Below are 23,315 nucleotides of genomic sequence, written 5' to 3'. Positions count from 1 at the left end.
GTCCACAACAACCCATGTATGTGTCAATGAAAACGTGAGTGCAATGATATCAAATTGAGAAAGGAAACGGTAAAGGAATTCACTCAATAAGAATATTTGATTTGTGTAGCATTTCAGCCACTAATACTAATAATCCAAGTCAAACAGCCATTTTAGTTCATTGATCAGTTTTCATGATGCTACATGTAGTTGTTAATTGCCACATCCTTGCTTGCACCTTTTTGTGCACCTGTTTTAAATTAAGGCCTGCTTTTTAGTTAATACTGCTTACTTGTTTGCCTACTAACTTTATGAGCTGTATCTATTGTTTGATGTATGTATGTAAATAACCACTGCCAATTTAGCCTGCTCTAGCATTGGCCTTCCATACCACACCATGTTATTGCATCCTACTTTTGACAATTCATATTGTTATCTTGTTGCTATATTTGCATAGCTTAATCATGTATGCATTTTGCTATTGATATGTTTAATAATTGTAAATTCATATTGCAATTTATTAATATTACAATATTGAGAACCTAATTATGTATTTATGTGCAATTTATGTCTCCCTGCAGAAAAACATACATCACAGACTAATCACAGACTAATGCCAACTGAACTGTTAATCATATCATCTAACTCAACTGTACTGTAATTCAATCTATCTGAAAAACTTTCCATGCATGTAACATCATCTGAATATAAAGACTCAGGTCAATACATTAGCATAAAGTGTCACTGGCCACTTTAATAAATGGAACACTAGTCACTTTAATAATGTTTACATATTTTGCATTACTCATCTCATATGTATATACTGTATTCTATTCAACTGTATCTTATTCTGTGCCGCTCTGACATTGCTCGTCCATATATTTATATATTCTTAATTCCCTTTACGTAGATTTGTGTGTATTGGGTATATGTTGTGAAGGTGTTAGTTATTACTGTAAGGCGTCTAGGTGTAGCAGGTAAGGCGGAGTCAGGCGCAGGACAGAGATGAGTAATAAACATAACTTTACTCATAACAACAAATATTCCAAAAAGGAAAATAATCAAGCTCACAAATGAGACCAACTTACAATGAACAAACACGCACAAAACCATGGGGGAAACAGAGGGTTAAATAAGGAACAATTAATTATGGGAATGGAAACCAGGTGTGTACAATGAAGACAAAACAAATGGAAAATGAAAAGTGGATCGGTGGCGGCTAGAAAACCGGTGACGTCGACCCCCGAACGCCGCCCGAACAAGGAGAGGGACCAACTTCGGCAGAAGTCGTGACAATGAGCTAGAAACACAAGCATTTCGCTACACCCGCAATAACATCTGCTCAACATGTGTATGTGACCAATACAATTTGATTTGGTGGATTGTATTGAGCAATCGTATTGAGCCCTGGACTGAAGTTATGTACAAGTTTTGTATAAGTGTTACTTCTAGCAGTCATTGCCTGTATTTTTTTTTAAAGAATATTAATATGATAAATACATCACAGAATCATAAAACACGGGACGAGATGTTAAAACTGTCCATTGTGCCAATAGATGGTATACACTCACATGAGATTTGCCGTGATGTTGACAGAGTGGCATGGGAGGTTTATTTCTTAGACTGGGTTAAGATGTCAATTTTGGGACACATCCTCAGTAGTGTGCCTTCGAATCAGTGGGTGTTTCGGCCTTTAATCACTAAACACCCTCATCAAAGGTGGCCAGCTAAAGGGTGATCAAGCCTTAGCTTGTGTCCCATGCCCAATTAAGATTTCCCACGAGACTATGCATGGCAGGGGCGTCCTCTTCCCTGAGCCAGCCCTACAGCTGACCGCATACCTCATATGCCCTCCTCAAGTTGGAGGGATCTGAATTGGGTTCTCAGGTGGGGGTGGGGGGTCATGAAGTTATAGCCCAGCAAGGGTCCTTCCGTTTGATCCAGATCCACTGGCTGCCTCTTTCAGCTGCTTGAGAAACTGCTCTGACGGTCTGCCGCAGAGCCTGTCCATGGATTCCAAGTTCTTTCAGCAACCTGATGGTGGAAGAAGCCACGAATCCTCTGCATCCCACTTCAACTGGCCAGACTTTTGCATTCCAGCCACGCTGAGTTGCGTCTGCTGCCAACTCTGTGTAACGCAGTTTCTTACGCTCGTAGGCCTCTTCAACGGAGTTTTCCCACGGGACTGTGAGCTCTATGATGTACACAGCCTTTCGTGAAGGGGACCAGAGTACCATGTCTGGCCTAAGGTTGGTAGAAGCAATCTCAGGTGGAAAAATGAGTTGCTGGCCAATATCGACAAGCATCTTCCAGTCCCGGGCCATGCCTAGGTGTCCAGTTTCTGGCTTTGTAGGAGGATGCTTGGGCCTTTTCTGTCCCTCCCGGATGAATGTTGTTGTTTTGACGGGATTGCTTGTTTTTGGAGATAATGAATTGGTTGCACTCCTCTTGGTCTCAAGTGCTGCAGCCAGGCTCTTGAGGACCTGATTGTGCCTCCAGGTGTAGCGGCCTTGTGAGAGGCTGGTCTTGCAACCTGTCATTATATGCCTGAGAGTCGCTGGAGCTGGGCAGAGGGGGCAGGTCGGGTCCTCGCCATACCATTGATGTAGGTTTTTTGGTGATGGAAGCACATCATAAACAGCTCTTATGATGAAGCTGATGTTGCTTGCCACCATTTGCCAAAGCTCACTCCAGTTGATCTTTCTCCTCTCCAGGCCTTCCCACCGCGTCCATTGCCCTTGTTTAGCAAGAGAGACAGCCTTTGCACTTCTTGCAGTCTCCTCCTGTCTGCGCACCTCCTCGACCACCAGCTTCCTGCGTTCAGATGTTGTTGCCTTATGGAATGTTGGTTTGCTTGCTGCCAGGCCAAAGCCTCATCTTCCATGCTGGATATTCCCCACAATGTCTTGGTGTCTCAGGGCTGATGTTGCTTGCTGCACAGCCTTGGATGATGTCCATTTCCGTCCAGTTTGTAGAGGAGGTGCAGCCTTGCTAATGGTCTGGTCTTTGGAGTCCTTCAATGTCATCTGAAGTCTTACTTTAGAGCACTTGTACTCCTCCATTAGACTTGTAAGAGGTAGTTCAAGGACCCCTTTGCCATAGAGGCCGATGTTACTCAGGCATCGTGGGACACCCAGCCATTTCTTCACGTATGAGGTAATGGTTCGCTCCATCTTCTCCACTGTTGTTATTGGGACCTCATAGACGGTGAGTGGCCACATTACCTGGGGGAGAAGTCCAAACTGTAGGCACCAAAGCTTGAGCTTCCCAGGCAGTAGGGTCTTGTTGATGTTCTCAAGACCGTCGGCGATGTCCTGTCTTACTTGCTGCACTTGATCTTTATCCCGGAGGCTTTCGTTGTACCATCTACCCAGGCTCTTGACGGGTTGCTCAGACATCGTTGGTATCGGGTCATCTCCAATGCAGAACCTCACATCTTTAAGCTGTCCCTTGACTATGGAGATGCTTCGAGATTTTCATCCGGGCCCACTTGATGTTATCCTGCAGTTTTGCAAGTAGCCGCCTGGTGCATGCTGCAGTGGTGGTCAGTGTAGTCATGTCATCCATGTATGCTCGGATAGGTGGGAGACGGAGCCCTTCCTTAGTTCTCTCACCGCCGACCACCCATCTCGATGCCCTGATGATGACTTCCATGGCCATAGTGAAGGCCAGAGGTGAAATTGTACAGCCTGCCATTATGCCCACTTCCAAGCGCTGCCATGTTGTTGTGAAGTCAGGTGTTGTGAAACACAATTGCAGGTCTTGGAAATAGGCCTTTACCAGTGTAGTGATGGGTTCTGGTACGTGGAAAAAGTTGAAGGATTCCCAGAGGAGTTCATGGGGAACTGAGCCAAAGGCATTGGCCAGGTCGAGGAAGATGACATAGAGGTCTCTCTTGTCCTTCTTAGCTGTTTGGATCTGGTGCCAAATCATACTAGTATGTTCCAGGCAACCAGAGAAACCAGGAATGCCTGCTTTCTGTACAGATGTATCAATGTACTTGTTCTTTTCCAGGTAAGTGGACAGCCTCTGTGCTATTATACTGAAAAAGATCTTTGAACTGTCTTACTTTATCAATATAAACATTTTATACCTGTTAATGTTTTCACAACCGTATGTTTAAATACTCCAGCAAAGTTTATGTTTCATCTCCTTTAAGGTGGTGGTAGCTCATTTGCCACTAGTTTTAGTGTTACGAAGCACTTTATTTTATTTGTGTAGAACTTATATCAGCGACTTGTCTTCTTCCCACTCAGCACTGTAATCGCTGAATATGTCCACAGCATCCTCCCATGAGTCCTCTGACAGTTTCAGTTGGTCTTCTATGCAAACTGACAGACAGACAGGCAGGCAGGCCTGTGTCTGTGCAAGGCATCAAGGCAGCTCAGCTTCAGAGATAGTCAGGGATGTTGTTGACCATAGAGCCCCATGATGTCTCTGCCCATTAGTGATGCCACAGTGGACTCTTAACTCTGATGCGTAGCTGTCTCTACACAGCACTTGTCAGTGGGGTGCCTTTCTATGCGGGTGATGCTCAGCTCTAACTAAGATCCTCCACAGCCTTGTTTGCTGATGGAGACAGGCCTGCTGGGAGGCTGGTGTTGGCATTTGAGCTGCTCGTCAAAGCACAGTTAGGGTGAGGACAGCGCTCAGTGTTTTTGACTGTCACTGTCAGTTCTCTGACGTACTGTGTGCGCATGCAATAGGGTAAAAATAGGAAAGGTATTTCTGGGTCACAACTAGCATGCTGCTAATCAATATGGATCAATTTACATCAGCAACCATCTGTCAGACCCCTGGTCTTTACCCTCAAACCCCTCTGCTGTTTACAGACACCAACAAACAGTGTTTTTCTGACTACAGTGGAGGCTAGAGACACTCTAATGTCCTGTCTCACTGTGTACATCTCTCTTCTGTCTTCCCATTAAGCCCTCTACAACTTTGTTTATATATATTCAGACTTCCCTGTTAAGATAAAGTTCCTAAATCTGCATCACTGGAGCACTGATATTTACAGTATACAGTACCAGTCAAAGGTTAGGACACACCGAAACATTCCAGGGTTTTTCTTTTAGTTTTACTATTTTCTATATTGTGGACTTATAGTGAAGACATCAAAACTATGAAATAACACATATGGAATCATGTAGTAACCAAAAAAGTGTTCAACAAATCAAAATATGATTTATATTTCAGATTCTTCAAAGTAGCCACCTTTAGCCTAGATGACAGTCTTGCACACACATGGCACACTCTTCTCTCAACCAGCTTCACGAGGTAGTCACCTGGAATGCATTTCAATTAATAGGTGTGCCTTGTTAAAAGGTAATTTGTGGAATTTCTTTACTTATTAATGTGTTTGAGCCAATCACTTTTGTTGTGATAAGGTAGGGGTGGTATACAGAAGATAGCCCTATTTGGTAAAAGACCAAGTCCATATATTGGAAAAAACAGCTCAAATAAGCAAAGAGAAACGACAGTCCATCATTACTTTAAGACATGAAGGTCAATCAATCCGTAAACTGTAAAGTTTCTTCAAGTGCATTCGCAAAAAACATCAAGCGCTATGATGAAACTGGCTCTCATGAGGACCGTCACAGGAGAGGAAGACCCAGAGTTACCTCTGCTGCAGAGGATAAGATCAGTAGAGTTACCAGCCTCAGAAATTGCAGCCCAAATAAATGCTTCACATAGTTCAAGTAACAGACACATCTCAACATCAACTGTTCAGAGGAGACTGTGAATTAAGCCTTCATGGTCGAATTGCTGCAAAGAAACCACTACTAAAGAACACCAATAAGGAGAAAAGACTTGCTTGGGCCAAGAAACACGAGCAATGGACATTAGACTGGTGGAAATCTGTCCTTTGGTCTGAGGAGTCCAAACTTGAGATTTTTGGTTCCAACCACTGTGTCTTTGTGAGACGCGGAGTAGGTGAATGGATGTTCTCTGCAGGTGTGGTTCCCACTGTAAAGAATGGGGGGGGGGGGGGGGGGGGGTGATGGCGTGGGGTGCTTTGCTGGTGACACTGTCAGTGATTTATTTAGAATTCAAGGCACACTTAACCAGCATGGCTACCACAGCATTCAACAGCGATACGCCATCCCCTCTGTTTTGCGCTTAGTGGGACTATCATTTGTTTTTCAACAGGACAATGACCCAACACACATCCAGACTGTGTAAGGGCTATTTGACCAAGAAGGAGAGTGATGGAGTGCTGCATCAGATTACCTGGTCTCCACAATCACCCGACCTCAACCCAAATGAGATGGTTTGGGATGAATTGGACCGCAGAGTGAAGGAAAAGCAGCCAACAAGTGCTCAGCATATGTGGGAACTCCTTCAAGACTGTTGGAAAAGCATTCCAGGTGAAGCTGGTTGAGAGAATGCCAAGAGTGTGCAAAGCTGTCATCAAGGCAAAGGGTGGCTACTTTGAAGAATCTCAAATATAAAATATATTTTGATTTGTTTAACACGTTTTTGGTTACTACATGATTACATATGTGTTATTTCATAGTTTTGATGTTTCCACTATTATTCTACAATGTAGAAAATAGTAAAAATAAAGAAAAAACCTTGAAGGAGTAGGTGTCCAAACTTTTGACTGGTTCTGTATGTATCCACAGTACATTCTCTCACAACTATATTTTATTCACATGGAATGAGGCTGAAAACCATTCAAATTAGCTACTTATGCTTTTACTACTATGCTATTTCTATAGGAACACCCTCAGATTGCTCAGTCCCAGTGCTTTCAGGCAGTCCTCCAATGGCATAAGGCTGAACCAAAGGTCTCAACACCCCATATTAACACTGACATATTAGCAGCAGATAATGCTATGTGTAATAAACTGTGGCTGATGAAAAGAGCAGATTGTGAGTGTAAGCTACCTGTCAAAGGGTAAAAGACAGGTGTTTGATGTCCAGGGATGAGTACATCTGGCAAGCAAATGAATACAGGCCAGAGTCATAGTGTTGACATTCCCAATGAGGATGGTGGGGATGTTTTGGCATGTCTGTGTGCCACTGTTATTGTCTGTATGTGATGAAAGAGGTCTTTCACCACATATACACTATACATCTGGTTTACAACTTCCCAGTGGATTAAGCTAGTATCCTACGTAGGCAGACTGTAGTATGGTGAATGTCCCCTTGTTTATCCTCCTGATGGCCTATTTAGATATAGGTGTAATGCACTCAAATAACTGTAAAATTATAATATCATAGCCATGTGTATAATACTGGACAGGCTCTCTCTCATCCCAACTTAGTCTTTTTTAACAAGTGGGATCCCTCTGTCACCCCGAAGTCTGCCCTAGTTCTGTGTCCCAGTCTTGTCTCAGTGTGTCTCATTTATTAACGTATCATACATATCCTGCTTCACACATCTCATAGCAGCAACCTCCTGACCTGTGACCTATTTTATGTACATTTCTATACACACAGTACCAAACATAAAGCAGACCCAGTGAACAAAGGTCCACTGAGGCCAAAGCGGGAATACTTGTATGAATACTATTCCATACAGTGTTATCCTACTAGAGTGGAGTCTAATGGGAGCAGACTACAAGACACATCGCTACTGTTTATAGGACAAAGTCTGAACACTGTCTTAAGATAAACACTGAGTGGACTCATTTACTCTGTGTGTGTGCGTGTGCACGCACGTGTGTAATCAGAAAAGGTAATGCTCACTCAATCGTCACAGTAGGTCTTGCATGGTCTTGTGTTATAATTGTTTCATCCGACACCTCTACCAGCCAACTCTGGCTCTAGTAGCAGCAGTCAATAAATATGATTAGGCTTTGATATGAAAGTGTTGAGATGGAGTGCTTTTGTTCGCTCTACCTCTTTCATAAATTATTTGAAATTTGTTTTCCAGCAATGATAGTGTTTATGCTACCTATGAAGTGACAGAAGAGAGACTTCAATTCTGCTCAAACTCGGACAGAGGTAACCTCCAGGCTGGCCTGCGTAGCCACAGGTCGAAAGTCGGATGTTAATTACCTCAGATGAGGCAGCTCAGGAGTTGAAGCAGGACTGTATTGTAAAGCAGAGGCCTGCCATATAGTGTAGGTGGAGGCCTATTCTTTGCAGGTGATGTGATTACTCAGTGCTTATATTCTCCGTAAGGTTACTGTGACCTTTAGCATAGATCAATTCACCCAGCAGACACATGACTCCAGACGCAATGGGTGCTCCGCTCCACATCCTCCCTCCCTCCCTCCACACACCCACCCTACTGGGGGAATTCAGATGCATTACTGACGGGTGGCCAGCTCTAGGAAGAGCCTTGGTGGTTCCAAACTTCTTCCATTTAAGAATGATGGAGGCCACTGTGTTCTTGGGGACCTTCAATGTTGCAGACATTTTTTGGTATCCTTTCCCAGATCTGTGCCTCGACACAATCCTGTCTTGGAGCTCTACGGACAATTCCTTTGACCTCATGGCTTGGTTTTTGCTCTGACATGCAATGTCAACTGTGGGACCTTATATAGACAGGTGTGTGCCTTTTCAAATCATGTCCAATCAATTGAATTTACCACAGGTGGACTCCAATCAAGTTGTAGAAACAGGATGCACCTGAGCTCAATTTCGAGTCTCATAGTAAAGGGTCTGAATACTTATGTAAATAATGTTTTTGCTTTGTCATTATGGGGTATTGTATGTAGATTGATGAGGAAATGTTTTAACTTAATCCATTTTAGAATAAGGCTGTAAAATAACAAAATGTGGAAAAAGTCAAGGGGTCTGAATACTTTCCGAATGCACTGTGCCTTAACTCACTCTGGTTTAGGGTTGCAAAGCTACTGGTAATTTACTAAAGTTACTGGAATCTTCAGTCATTTTGGTAATTAACAGGTAATCTATGGTAACTTTGGTAATTTCTACTTGAATAACTTTTAAAAAGTGTATTCTTATATAGTATTTATGTGTTCATAATTCTACTGAATTGACCATATGGTTCAAGAGAAAATAACCTAATTAATGAAAATAGCATCTAATCAACAATGGCATTATTTTCAATTAACTTATTTTCAATTAACTTTGCCAAATATAGACGTTTTTCACAACTGCCACCAGTTTGGCGCCAAAACATTTACAACAAAGAAATATAAGGTAAAATAAATACAAGTGTGTAAAAATGTATTATACGTATATACACTACCAGTCAAAGGTTTTGACACACCTACTCACTCAAGGGTTTTTCTTTATTTTTTACTATTTTCTACATTGTAGAATAATAGTGAAGACATCAAAACTATGAAATAACACATATGGAATCATGTAGTTGTTATGCAGATGAATGAGGACCCAAAAGCGACGTAATAGTAACAGAGTCTTTATTCCAGTATAAAACAAATAATGATACTCCTGGATATAAATCAATGGAAATCCAAAACAGGAAACTGAAATCCTCTCGTCAATAGAGAGGAACGACTGGAGACGCGACCACAGACTGCAGGTCGCTTCAGGAAGGCACAGGCCGTAGCTGACATAGACACCTGCTCACACGCAGCATCTGAAGAAGGTAAAAGAACACGACAGGGCGGAACAAGACACAGGAACTGCAAACATCAAACAAGAATCCGACAAGGACAGGAGCGGAAAACAGAGGGAGAAATAGGGACTCTAATCAGAGGGCAAAATAGGGGACAGGTGTGAAAGAGTAAATGAGGTCGTAGGGAGAATGAGAAACAGCTGGGAGCATGAACGGAACGATAGAGAGAGAGAAAGAGAAAGAACCTAATAAGACCAGCAGAGGGAAGCACAGGGACAAGACATGATCAAAGACAAAACATGACAGTACCCCCCCACTCACCGAGCGCCTCCTGGCGCACTCGAGGAGGAACCCTGGCGGCAACGAAGGAAATCATCGATCAACGAACGGTCCAGCACGTCCCGAGATGGAACCCAACTCCTCTCCTCAGGACCGTAACCCTCCCAATCCACTAAGTACTGGTGACCACGTCCCCGAGAACGCATGTCCATGATCTTCCGTACCTTGTAAATAGGAGCGCCCTCGACAAGGACGGGGGGGGGGGGAGGGAAGACGAACGGGGGCGCGAAGAAAAGGCTTGACACAGGAGACATGGAAGACAGGGTGGACGCGACGAAGATGTTGCGGAAGAAGCAGTCGCACAGCGACAGGATTGACGACCTGAGAGACACGGAACGGACCAATGAACCGCGGAGTCAACTTGCGAGAAGCTGTCGTAAGGGGAAGGTTACGAGTGGAAAGCCACACTCTCTGACCGCGACAATACCTAGGACTCTTAATCCTACGCTTATTGGCGGCTCTCACAGTCTGCGCCCTGTAACGGCAAAGTGCAGACCTGACCCTCCTCCAGGTGCGCTCACAACGTTGGACAAAAGCCTGAGCGGAGGGAACGCTGGACTCGGCGAGCTGGGACGAAAACAGAGGAGGCTGGTAGCCAAGACTACTCTGAAACGGGGACAGCCCGGTAGCAGACGAAGGAAGCGAGTTGTGAGCGTACTCAGCCCAGGGGAGCTGTTCTGCCCAAGACGCAGGGTTTCGAAACGAAAGGCTGCGTAAAATGCGACCAATCGACTGATTGGCCCTTTCTGCTTGACCGTTAGACTGGGGATGAAACCCGGAAGAGAGACTGACGGAAGCACCAATCAAACGACAGAACTCCCTCCAAAACTGTGACGTGAATTGCGGACCTCTGTCTGAAACGGCGTCTAACGGGAGGCCATGAATTCTGAACACATTCTCAATGATGATTTGTGCCGTCTCCTTAGCGGAAGGAAGCTTAGCGAGGGGAATGAAATGTGCCGCCTTAGAGAACCTATCGATAACCGTAAGAATCACAGTCTTCCCCGCAGACGAAGGCAGACCGGTAATAAAGTCTAAGGCGATGTGAGACCATGGTCGAGAAGGAATGGGAAGCGGTCTGAGACGACCGGCAGGAGGAGAGTTACCTGACTTAGTCTGCGCGCAGTCCGAACAAGCAGCCACGAAACGACGCGTGTCCCGCTCCTGAGTAGGCCACCAAAACCGCTGGCGAATAGAAGCAAGCGTACCCCGAACGCCGGGGTGGCCAGCTAACTTGGCAGAGTGAGCCCACTGAAGAACAGCCAGACGAGTAGAGACAGGAACGAACAGAAGGTTACTAGGACAAGCGCGCGGCGACGCAGTGTGAGTGAGTGCTTGCTTTACCTGTCTCTCAATTCCCCAGACAGTCAACCCGACAACACGCCCTTCAGGGAGAATCCCCTCGGGGTCGGTAGAAGCCACAGAAGAACTAAAGAGACGGGATAAGGCATCAGGCTTGGTGTTCTTATTTCCCGGACGATAGGAAATCACGAACTCGAAACGAGCGAAAAACAACGCCCAACGAGCTTGACGTGCATTAAGTCGTTTGGCCGAACGGATGTACTCAAGGTTCTTATGGTCAGTCCAAACGACAAAAGGGACGGTCGCCCCCTCCAACCACTGTCGCCATTCGCCTATGGCTAAGCGGATGGCGAGCAGTTCGCGGTTACCCACATCATAGTTGCGTTCCGATGGCGACAGGCGATGAGAAAAGTAAGCGCAAGGATGGACCTTATCGTCAGACTGGAAGCGCTGAGACAGAATGGCTCCCACGCCCACCTCTGAAGCGTCAACCTCGACAATGAATTGTTTAGTGACGTCAGGAGTAACAAGGATAGGAGCGGATGTAAAACGCTTCTTGAGGAGATCAAAAGCTCCCTGGGCGGAACCGGACCACTTAAAGCAAGTCTTGACAGAAGTCAGAGCGGTGAGAGGGGCAGCCACTTGACCGAAATTACGAATGAAACGCCGATAGAAATTAGCGAAACCGAGAAAACGCTGCAACTCGACACGTGACTTAGGGACGGGCCAATCGCTGACAGCCTGGACCTTAGCGGGATCCATCTGAATGCCTTCAGCGGAAATAACAGAACCGAGAAAAGTGACAGAGGAGACATGAAAGGCGCACTTCTCAGCCTTCACGTAGAGACAATTCTCTAAAAGGCGCTGGAGTACACGTCGAACGTGCTGAACATGAATCTCGAGTGACGGTGAAAAAATCAGGATATCGTCAAGGTAAACGAAGACAAAAATGTTCAGCATGTCTCTCAGTACATCATTAACTAATGCCTGAAAGACAGCTGGAGCATTAGCGAGACCGAACGGCAGAACCCGGTATTCAAAATGCCCTAACGGAGTGTTAAACGCCGTTTTCCACTCGTCCCCCTCTCTGATGCGTACGAGATGGTAAGCGTTACGAAGGTCCAACTTAGTAAAGCACCTGGCTCCCTGCAAAATCTCGAAGGCTGACGACATAAGGGGAAGCGGATAACGATTCTTAACCGTTATGTCATTCAGCCCTCGATAATCCACGCAGGGGCGCAGAGTACCGTCCTTCTTCTTAACAAAGAAAAATCCCGCTCCGGCGGGAGAGGAAGAAGGCACCACGGTACCGGCGTCGAGAGAAACAGACAGATAATCCTCGAGAGCCTTACGTTCGGGAGCCGACAGAGAGTATAGTCTACCCCGAGGGGGAGTGGTCCCCGGAAGGAGATCAATACAACAATCATACGACCGGTGAGGAGGAAGGGAGCTGGCTCTGGACCGACTGAAGACCGTGCGCAGATCATGATATTCCTCCGGCACTCCTGTCAAATCACCAGGTTCCTCCTGAGTAGAGGGGACAGAAGACACAGGAGGGATAGCAGACATTAAACACTTCACATGACAAGAAACGTTCCAGGATAGAATAGAATTACTAGACCAATTAATAGAAGGATTATGACATACTAGCCAGGGATGACCCAAAACAACAGGTGTAAAAGGTGAACGAAAAATCAAAAAGGAAATGGTCTCACTGTGGTTACCAGATACTGTGAGGGTTAAAGGTAGTGTCTCACATCTGATACTGGGGAGAGGACTACCATCTAAGGCGAACATGGGCGTGGGCTTCCCTAACTGTCTGAGAGGAATGTCATGTTTCCGAGCCCATGCTTCGTCCATAAAACAACCCTCAGCCCCAGAGTCTATCAAGGCACTGCAGGAAGCAGCCGAACCGGTCCAGCGTAGATGGACCGACAAGGTAGTACAGGATCTTGATGGAGAGACCTGAGTAGTAGCGCTCACCAGTAGCCCTCCGCTTACTGATGAGCTCTGGCTTTTACTGGACATGACATGACAAAATGTCCAGCAGAACCGCAATAGAGGCAAAGGCGGTTGGTGATTCTCCGTTCCCTCTCCTTAGTCGAGATGCGAATACCTCCCAGCTGCATGGGCTCAGTCTCTGAGCCGGTGGGAGGAGATGGTTGAGATGCGGAGAGGGGAAGCACCGTTAACGCGAGCTCTCTTCCACGAGCTCGATGACGAAGATCTATCCGTCGTTCTATGCGGATGGCGAGTGCAATCAAAGAGTCCACGCTGGAAGGAACCTCCCGGGAGAGAATCTCATCCTTAACCTCAGCGTGAAGTCCCTCCAGAAAACGAGCGAGCAACGCCGGCTCGTTCCAGTCACTGGAGGCAGCAAGAGTGCGAAACTCTATAGAGTAATCCGTTATGGATCGATCACCTTGACATAGGGAAGCCAGGGCCCTGGAAGCCTCCTTCCCAAAAACTGAACGATCAAAAACCCGTATCATCTCCTCTTTAAAGTTCTGATAATCGTTAGAACACTCAGCCCTTGCCTCCCAGATAGCTGTGCCCCACTCCCGAGCCCGACCAGTAAGGAGTGATATGACGTAAGCGATCCGAGCTCTCTCTCTTGAGTACGTGTTGGGCTGGAGAGAGAACACAATATCACACTGGGTGAGAAAGGAGCGACACTCAGTGGGCTGCCCAGAGTAACATGGTGGGTTATTAACCCTAGGTTCCGGAGACTCGGAAGACCAGGAAGTAGCTGGTGGCACGAGACGAAGACTCTGAAACTGTCCAGAGAGATCGGAGACCTGAGCGGCCAGGGTCTCAACGGCATGACGAGCAGCAAACAATTCCTGCTCGTGTCTGCCGAGCATAGCTCCCTGGAACTCGACGGCAGTGTTGAGAGAATCCGTAGTCGCTGGGTCCATTCTTGGTCGGATTCTTCTGTTATGCAGATGAATGAGGACCCAAAAGCGACGTAATAGTAACAGAGTCTTTATTCCAGTATAAAACAAATAATGATACTCCTGGATATAAATCAATGGAAATCCAAAACAGGAAACTGAAATCCTCTCGTCAATAGAGAGGAACGACTGGAGACGCGACCACAGACTGCAGGTCGCTTCAGGAAGGCACAGGCCGTAGCTGACATAGACACCTGCTCACACGCAGCATCTGAAGAAGGTAAAAGAACACGACAGGGCGGAACAAGACACAGGAACTGCAAACATCAAACAAGAATCCGACAAGGACAGGAGCGGAAAACAGAGGGAGAAATAGGGACTCTAATCAGAGGGCAAAATAGGGGACAGGTGTGAAAGAGTAAATGAGGTCGTAGGGAGAATGAGAAACAGCTGGGAGCATGAACGGAACGATAGAGAGAGAGAAAGAGAAAGAACCTAATAAGACCAGCAGAGGGAAGCACAGGGACAAGACATGATCAAAGACAAAACATGACAGTAGTAACCAAAAAAGTGTTAAACAAATCAAAATATATTTTATATTTGAGATTCTTTAAAGTAGCCAGCTTTGCACACACTTGGCCAGATTCAATTGGCCAGATTTTCTCAACCAGATTCATGAGGTAGTCACCTGGAATGCATTTCAATTAACAGGTGTGCGATGTTAAAAGGCAATCTGGGAAATTTCTTTACATCTTAATGCGTTTGAACCAATCAGTTGTATTGTGACAAGTTAGGGGTGGTATACAGAAGATAGTCCTATTTGGTCAATTCTATTGGTAAAAAAAAAATGAAATGATTTTCATTTAGATCGTTCTTATTTAGATTTCATCTTTCCCATCTGCTCCTGTTTTGGCCTTGGAAAGATATGTCTGTAAGTTGGTACATGTTGTTTTCAAGTGTTTAGCACATGCTTTCATTAATGCAAACTGTGATTTCTGTCAGCTTCATGTTTTCACATCTTTGTTAAAGCTTTTAAGTTCGCAAATGTGCTAAGCGAATTGAGCTAACAAATCGCCATACACTTTTTAAAATTGTTCAAAATTTTTATTGGTCACATACTGTCACGGCTGTTGAATGAACAGGACCAAGGTGCAGTGTGGTGAGCGTACATTTTCTTTTATTTAAAAAAATTACGCCAACAAAACAACAAACGAGAAAACAACCGTGAAGCTAAAGGCTATAGTGCCAACAACATAGACAACTTCCCACAAAGACAGGTGGGAAAAAGGGCTACCTAAGTATGGTTCTCAATCAGAGACAACGATAGACAGCTGTCCCTGATTGAGAACCCTACCCGGCCAAAACATAGAAATACAAATAATAGAATATTGAATACCCACCCCAACTCACACCCTGACCAAACCAAAATAGACACATAAACAGGATCTCTAAGGTCAGGGCGTGACACATACACATGGTTAGTAGGCGTTACTGCGAGTGTAGCGAAATGCTTATGCTTCTAGATCCGACAGTGCAGCAGTATCTAACAGGTAATATCTAACCAATTCCACAACAAAACCTAATACACACACTCTAGTAAAGGAATGGGATGAGAATATATTACAATGTAAGTATTAAATATATGGATGAGCAGTGACAGAGTGGCTAAGATGCAATAGATAGTAAAGAATAGATAGTGAATGATACAGTATATACATATGAGATGAGTAATGCGAGATATGTAAACATTCTTAAAGTGGCATTAATAAAGTGACTAGTGTTCCATTTATTAAAGTGGCCAATGATATCAAGTCTAGGTAGGCAGCCGCTTCTCTGTGCTAGTGGTGGCTGTTTAACAATCTGATCGCCTTGAGATAGAAGCTGTTTTTCAATCTCTCTGTCCCAGATTTGATGCACCTGTACTGACCTCGCCTTCTGGATGGAAGTGGGGTGAACAGGCAGTGGCTCGGGTGGTTATTGTCCTTGATGATCTTTTTGCCTTCCTGTGACATCGGGTGTTGTAGGTGTCCTGGAGGGCAGGTAGTTTGCCCCCGCTGATGTGTTGTGCAGACCGTACCACCTTCTGGAGAGCCCTGAGGTTGTGGGCGGTGCAGTTGCCGCACCAGGCGGTGATACAGCCTGACAGGATGCTCTCAATTATGCACCTGTAAAAGTTAGTGAGGGCTTTTGGTGACAAGCCACATTTTTTCAGCCTCCTGAGGTTGAAGAGGTGCTGTCTGTGTGGGTGGACCATTGTAGTTTGTCGGTGATATGTACTGAGGAACTTTCCACCTTCTCCACTGCTGTCCCATCGATGTGGATAGGGGGGGTGCTCCCTCTGCTGTTTCCTGAAGTCCACGATCATCTCTTTTGTTTTGCTGACATTGAGAGGTTATTTTCCTACACCACACTCCGAGGGCCCTCACCTCCTCCCTGTAGGCCGTCTCGTTGTTGTTGGCAATCAAGCCTACTACTGTAGTGTCGTCTGCAAACTTGATGATTGAGTTGGAGACGTGCATGGCCATGCAGTCATGGGTGAACAGGGAGTACAGGAGAGGGCTGAGAACGCACCCTTGTGGGGCCCCAGGGTTAAGGATCAGCGGGGTGGAGATGTTGTTTCCTACCCTCACCACCTGGGGGCGGTCCGTCATGAAGTCTGGTTTCTGGGATTAAGGATGATCACTGTGTATGATGAAGTTGTTTCTCCAGACCTGTTTGTAACTTAGACTAAGGCAAGTGGAGGTTTCCTGTGTGGCAAGTATGTTTGTACCACAGGTGGCTGGTTGCACCTTAATTGGGGAGGACGGGCTCATAGTACTGGCTCGAACGGAATTAATGGAATGGTATCCAGCACATCAAACACATAGTTTCCATGTGTTTGCTACCATTCCATTCACTCCATTCCAGCCATTATTATGAGCCTTCCTCCCATCAGCAGCCTCCTGTGGTGTGTATGTATATGTGGAAGATTGAAACGAATTATCACTTCACTACAAATATTAAATCATTCTTGGTGTTCCATATTCTTCTGGCCCAGAGAGCTGATATAAGTCCAAGTTTATGAACTTCATAAATAAATGATCATGCATTATAAAACAGGAACCCTCTCCAGGTGCATTCCCTATGCGTGTGAACATTAAAGTGTTGTTGATATTACTGAAAAACATAGCTATAAAAGAATATTAAAACCAGCTTCCATTTTAATTGTGCAAAATTATGAAGGCACGGATAAAGCCACATGTTCTTTGGTAATGCAATGAAAGGGAACATACAGCCACAACAGAAATGATTGGCATAAAGATGGCAAAAAAGACAAATAATACAAATACTGAGCTATATGGTATGCTCAAACAAAATTATATTATATTATACTAATACAAAAGTAAAAAAATAAAATCTAAAAAAGATGTCAAAATTATTGGCACCCGTTTTCAATACTTTGTGCATCCTCCCCTTGGGAGGATAGCAGCACTTAACCTTTTTCTATAATGTTTTATGAGATTGAAGAACACATTGGGAGGGATCTTAGACCATTCATACATAGAGTCTTTCCAGATCCTTGATATGCTTCATTCTGCGCTTACAGACTGCACCCTGCAATTCAAATCACAGGTTTTCAATGGGGTTCAAGTCTGGAGACTGAGATGGCTATTGCATGTTGATTTTGTGGTTTCGTGGTGGATTTTGCTGTGTGCTTGGGGTCATTGTCTTGCTAGAAAATCCACTTGCGACCAAGTTTCAGCCTCCTGATAGAGGCAACCAGGTTTTTGGCTAAAATGTCCTGGTACTTGGTATAGTTCATCATGCCGTTAACCTTAACAAGAGAAAAACAGCCCCATAACATCAAAGATCCACCACCATATTATACAGTAGATATGAGATTATTTTCTGATATGCAACCTTCTTTCAAACCCACCACTGGTGTGCGTGGCCAAAGAGCTTTATTTTTGTCTCATCTGACCATAGCACCCGGTTCTAATCCAAGTGCCTGCGCCGTTTAGCAAACTCCAGAGGAGTGTTCTATGAAGCAGGTTTAAGGAATTAGCAAGGTAATTTTGGTCAACTCTGAGTTCAACTCGGAATAACCAGTGTTACGAAAGTGGCTCACCTGAGCCGAGGACCAATGAAATCAGATTCCCCCCCTCTTGCAAATATTGCATCATCATCCCCGTGGGGGAGGCAGGTAGCCTAGTGGTTAGAGCGTTGAGCCAGTAACCAAAAGGTTGGTGGATCGACTCCCCAAGCTGACAAGGTAAAAATCTGTTGTTCTGTCCCCGAACAAGGCAGTAAACCCAGTGTTCCTAGGCTGTCATTGTAAATAAGAATTTGTTCTTAACTGACTTGCCTAGATAAATAAAATAAAATATAATTTGAGGAAGACGACTGATTAAATATTTTATTAACTAAATGTTTTTTGTGTGTAAAAAAATAGTAATGTTAAAATGTATCACATTACACATTTAGTCATGACAGAATGCATTTTAAACTTCAAATAATGTAACACTTTTGTATGACTTAATAATGATAACATAGCAATAGGCATGGGGAAAAAAGGTGCTTGCGCATTGATAAGCACACCAAAGAAAACAAAAGACGGCATTAACGATGAGTCACAAACGGCATTAATGATGAGTAATAAAATAAAGACGGCATTAACGATGAGTAATAAAATAAAGACGGCATTAACTATGGGGGATGTAAGAGTGCTGTTCATTGACTATAGCTTAGCATTCAACACCATAGTACCCTCCAAGCTCATCATCAAGCTCAAGGCCCTGGGTCTCAATCCCGCCCTGTGCAACTGGGTCTTGGACTTCCTGGCGGGTCGCCCCCAGGTGGTAAAGGTAGGAAACAACACCTCCTCGCTGATCCTCAACACTGGGGCCCCACAAGGGTGCGTGCTCAGCCCCCTCCTGTACTCCCTGTTCACCCATGACAGCATGGCCAAGCACGCCTCCAACTCAATCATCAAGTTTGCAGATGACACAACAGTAGTAGGCTTGATTACCAACTACGATGAGACAGCCTACAGGGAGGAGGTGAGGGCTCTGGGAGTGTGGTGCCAGGAAAATAACCTCTCATTCAACGTCAACAAAACTAAGGAGATGATCATGGACTTCAGGAAACAGCAGAGGGGGCACCCCCCTATCCACATCGATGGGACTGCAGTGGAGAAGGTGGAAATCTTCAAGTTCCTCGGCGTACACATCACCGACAACCTGAAATGGTCCACCCACACAGACAGTGTGGGGAAGAAGGCGCAAAAGGTGCAAAAGCCTCTTCAACCTCAGGAGGCTAAAGAAATTTGGCTTAGCACCTAAAACCCTCACTAACTTTTACAGAGGCACAATTGAGAGCATCCTGTCGGGCTGTATCACAGCCTGGTACAGCAACTGCACCGCAAGCAACTGCAAGGCTCACCGGGGGCAAACTTCCCGCCCTCCTGGACACCTACAGCACCCGATGCCATAGGAAGGCCAAAAAGATCCTCAAGGACAACAACCACCCGAGCCACTGCCTGTTCACCCCTCTATCATCCAGAAGGCGAGGTCAGTACAGGTGCATCAAAGCTGGGATCGAGAGACTGAAAAACAGCTTCTATCTCAAGGCTGTCAGACTGCTAAACAGCCATCACTAGCACATCAGAGGCGGCTGCCTATAGACATAGATTAGGAATCACTGGACACTTTAGAAATGGATCACTAGCCACTATAATAATGTTTCCATATCTAGTATTTCTCATCTCATATGTATAAACTGCACTCCACACTATTCTACGGTATCTTAGTCACTTTTAAATTGTGTTTACATATTGCATCACCCATTTCATATCTATATACTCTATTGTATTCTATACTACACCACTGACTGTTAAACAGACATCTCCAGCACATCAGAGGCTGCTGCCTATAGACATAGATTAGGAATCACTGACCACTTTAAGGAAATGAAACACTAGCCACTTTAATAATGTATTTTTATCTTGCATTACTCATCTCATATGTATTCTATACTATGCCAATTTATCTTAGTCCAATGCCGCTCTGACATACAGTATATGTATATATATTCTTAATCCATTCCTTACTTAGATTTATGTGTATTTTGGGTATTTGTTTGAAAACTGTTAGACATTAGTTGTAGATGTTACTGCATTGTTGGAGCTAGAAGCCCAAGCATTTTGCTACACCCGCAATACATCTGCTAAACACGTGTATGTGACCAATAAATTAGATTTGGACACGATTTCTTGCACGGCCTCGGCTGTGAAATCCTGAAGACCCAAAAAATGTTCAGCGGCATTCACAATGATTCCTATTTACTTCGACTTCTTCTCCACTTGTGCTGTACAGATTATGAACACTGCAATAAATAATACAAAGTCCACTTTTTTAACATGTATCATTTCACTATCCCTCGGTTTATGAGAAACCTTCACTGGTCTTGGTGGCTCTACTACCATTGCTTTTTCCCCGCCACTCGTTCCTTCCAATCTTCTCACCGCCTCCGGATAGGAGACACGCTGGACACTCCTTACCCTTGCCACCTCATTCTCACTCACCCTAACAAGGCACTCAAAGAATTTAAGCTCATGTTCACCTCCACAGTTGCAGCATTTCCCTTCATCTGGCATACAATATTCTTCCCTTGACACATGACCAAATCTTTTACATTTATGACACTGAAGGGGCTTGGTTGCCAGTAACAGTTTGACAGTTAGAGAATTGACCCGGCTACATCCTTTGAGAGATATCCTAATATTTAGCATTGATTGCTGTAATAGTGAGTGTGTTGTATGTGGCACCGGTCGGTCTGGCTGTATTCTACAGTGCATGTGTCTCCAGTGAATATGAGATACTGGAGAGGCAGTTCTGTGTGAGTAACATCCAGAGCCCATTCCTGCTCCTTCTCCTCTGTGTATCTTTGCATCAAAGTCACCATGATAAATGATTATTTCCCTTTACTTTATTTCCCAGGATGCATTGCTCCGACTGGCCTCAGTCACAGACTCCTCTTCCCTGCGGGATGCCATCAGAACGGCTCTCCAGGCTGTCCTTTCTGAAGTGGTGTGTTTCTACTGTCTCCGTCATGTTTTATATCCAAAGTCTGTCTCCATCCTACTCACCAACATACTGTATTCTCCCTGGGGTAGGGCTTACAGAGAAACAGGAAACCAAGTGAATGACACAAAACAGGCCAAATACCATCCACTTCTACATGTTTGACCAAGTAATGAAGAAAATGTCAGAAATATTCCAACCATATTTTCTCCTGCTTAAAGCATACATACACTGCCCTCCATATGTATTTGGACGGTGAAGCTATTTTTATTTTATTTTGGCTCTATACACCAACATTTTGGAATTTAGATAAAATGTTTAATATCAGACAACAGTACAGAATGTCACCTTTATTTCAGGGTATGTTCATATATCTGTTTCACTGTTTAGAAAGGAAAGTACTTTAAGTACAGTATCTACTCCACCCATGTCATAAGTATTTGGAAAAATGTGCTTACAGGGTATTAAAGTAGTCAAAACTTTAGTATTTAGTCCCATATTCCTTGCACACAATGACTACATCAAGCTTGTGACTCTACAAACTTGTTGGATGCATTTGTTTTGGATTATGTTTTGCCCAATAGGAACTGAACGGTGAATGATGACCGGAGTATTTTTTTTTCTAAGTGAGTAGATAAGATGTTTCTGAACACTAAATGAATCATGATAATGCCATGATTAAGAAGAATTAAGAATGAACAGTGAATAATGATGAGTCAGAATGTTACAAGCTAACCTCTCACCATTACCACTAACAGGGTAGGTTAGCATTTTATATCATACCCCCAAGACATGCCAACCTCTCACCATTACCATTAACAGGGTAGGTTAGCATTTTATATCATACCCCCAAAACATGCTAACCTCTCACCATTACCACTAACAGGGTAGGTTAGTATATTTTATCATACCCCCAAGATATGCTAACCTCTCACCATTACCACTAACATGGTAGGTTAGTATATTTTATCATACCCCCAAGATATGCTAACCTCTCACCATTACCACTAACATGGTAGGTTAGCATTTTTGGGGGGTATAATATTTGTGCCTCTGTAACATTTTTCTCACTCATCATTATTGACAACCCATTCGTGATTATCCATACTCATGGTAGCATACACATGAATGTAGAAGTGTTCAGAAACACATTCGATTCTTACTCACAATAAAAGTGACTACAAAATGGCACAAGACATTATTCATCATGCAGTTCCTATTGGGCAAAACGTAACCCAAAATACAAACAAAACAAACCACAAATGCATCCAACAAGTTTGTAGAGTCACAAGCTTGATGTAGTCATTGCATGCAAGGAATATGGGACTAAATACAAACTTTTGACTAAATGTAATACACTATAAGTGAATTTGTCCAAATAATTGTAGACTTCCTGAAATGGGGGGACTAGAAACAGAAAGTGCTTTCAAAACAGATATGTATGAACATACCCTGAAACAAAATCTGACGTTCTTTACTGTCGTCTAATATGAAACATTATATCTTGAATGAGAATACCGGAGTTTTTAGCTTTACTGTCCAAAAATACATATGGAGGGGAGTGCATGTGGTTTTTAACCCCCTCATTAACAGGCTGCCTTCCCCCCCTCTCTCTTATAGGACAGTGTATACGTCTATCTATTAGATGCAGAGACAGGATGCTTGTGGTGTGAAGAACCACCTCATGAGCTACAGAAGGAGGGGAAACTCAGGTAACAGGCTGATGTGGTGCCCAGTTGACCTGTACTTCAGACAGTCATAATTTAGTCTTCATTTTCCCTCTAGGGACATTGTTTGTAATGTAATATATCAGCCAAACGCATGGTGTCTTTTTATAAAGACTCCCTGTCATTTATGACATACAAGCAATATTCTATAATATAGGAAATATCTCTAATAAAATGTTATATTATCTAGATGGCTTTGGTTGTTACCTAACTGGCTAAAAGTGAATTAGCTAGCTAGCTTACCAATTGACCTAGATAGCCAGCCAACTTTTGGTATACTAATTTGGCAGACAATTTTGGCAGAACATTTTAGGTGCTCTACTTTTGGCGGACAACTTTTGGTATGCAATGCAATGATATTGACCAAATTTGGTGGACAATTTTTGGCGCTCAACTTTCAGGGGACAATTTTTTGGAATCCAATGAAATGACATTGACCAACAGAACCATCGTCAAAAATAACTTTAGCTGAAGTTATTTAACTAGGCAAGCTGGCTCCCATGTCTCAATC

At 44.1% G+C, this 23,315-nt stretch overlaps 1 protein-coding gene across 1 annotated transcript in view; it reads left to right on the top strand.

Annotated features, from left to right (window-relative positions):
- The window catches only part of LOC139537312 (cGMP-dependent 3',5'-cyclic phosphodiesterase-like), a 47,313-nt gene that overhangs the window by 6,107 nt on the left and 17,891 nt on the right, over positions 1 to 23,315 (top strand). The window contains exons 2-3 of the mRNA XM_071338475.1: positions 20,994 to 21,083; positions 22,698 to 22,789. Coding sequence (XP_071194576.1) covers positions 20,994 to 21,083; positions 22,698 to 22,789 — 182 coding nt within the window. The remainder of the gene's footprint in view (positions 1 to 20,993; positions 21,084 to 22,697; positions 22,790 to 23,315) is intronic.

The sequence above is a fragment of the Salvelinus alpinus genome, chromosome 13 (assembly GCF_045679555.1).
Source record: "Salvelinus alpinus chromosome 13, SLU_Salpinus.1, whole genome shotgun sequence".
Classification (NCBI taxonomy): domain Eukaryota; kingdom Metazoa; phylum Chordata; class Actinopteri; order Salmoniformes; family Salmonidae; genus Salvelinus; species Salvelinus alpinus.
This window is presented reverse-complemented; position numbering and strand designations above follow the sequence as displayed.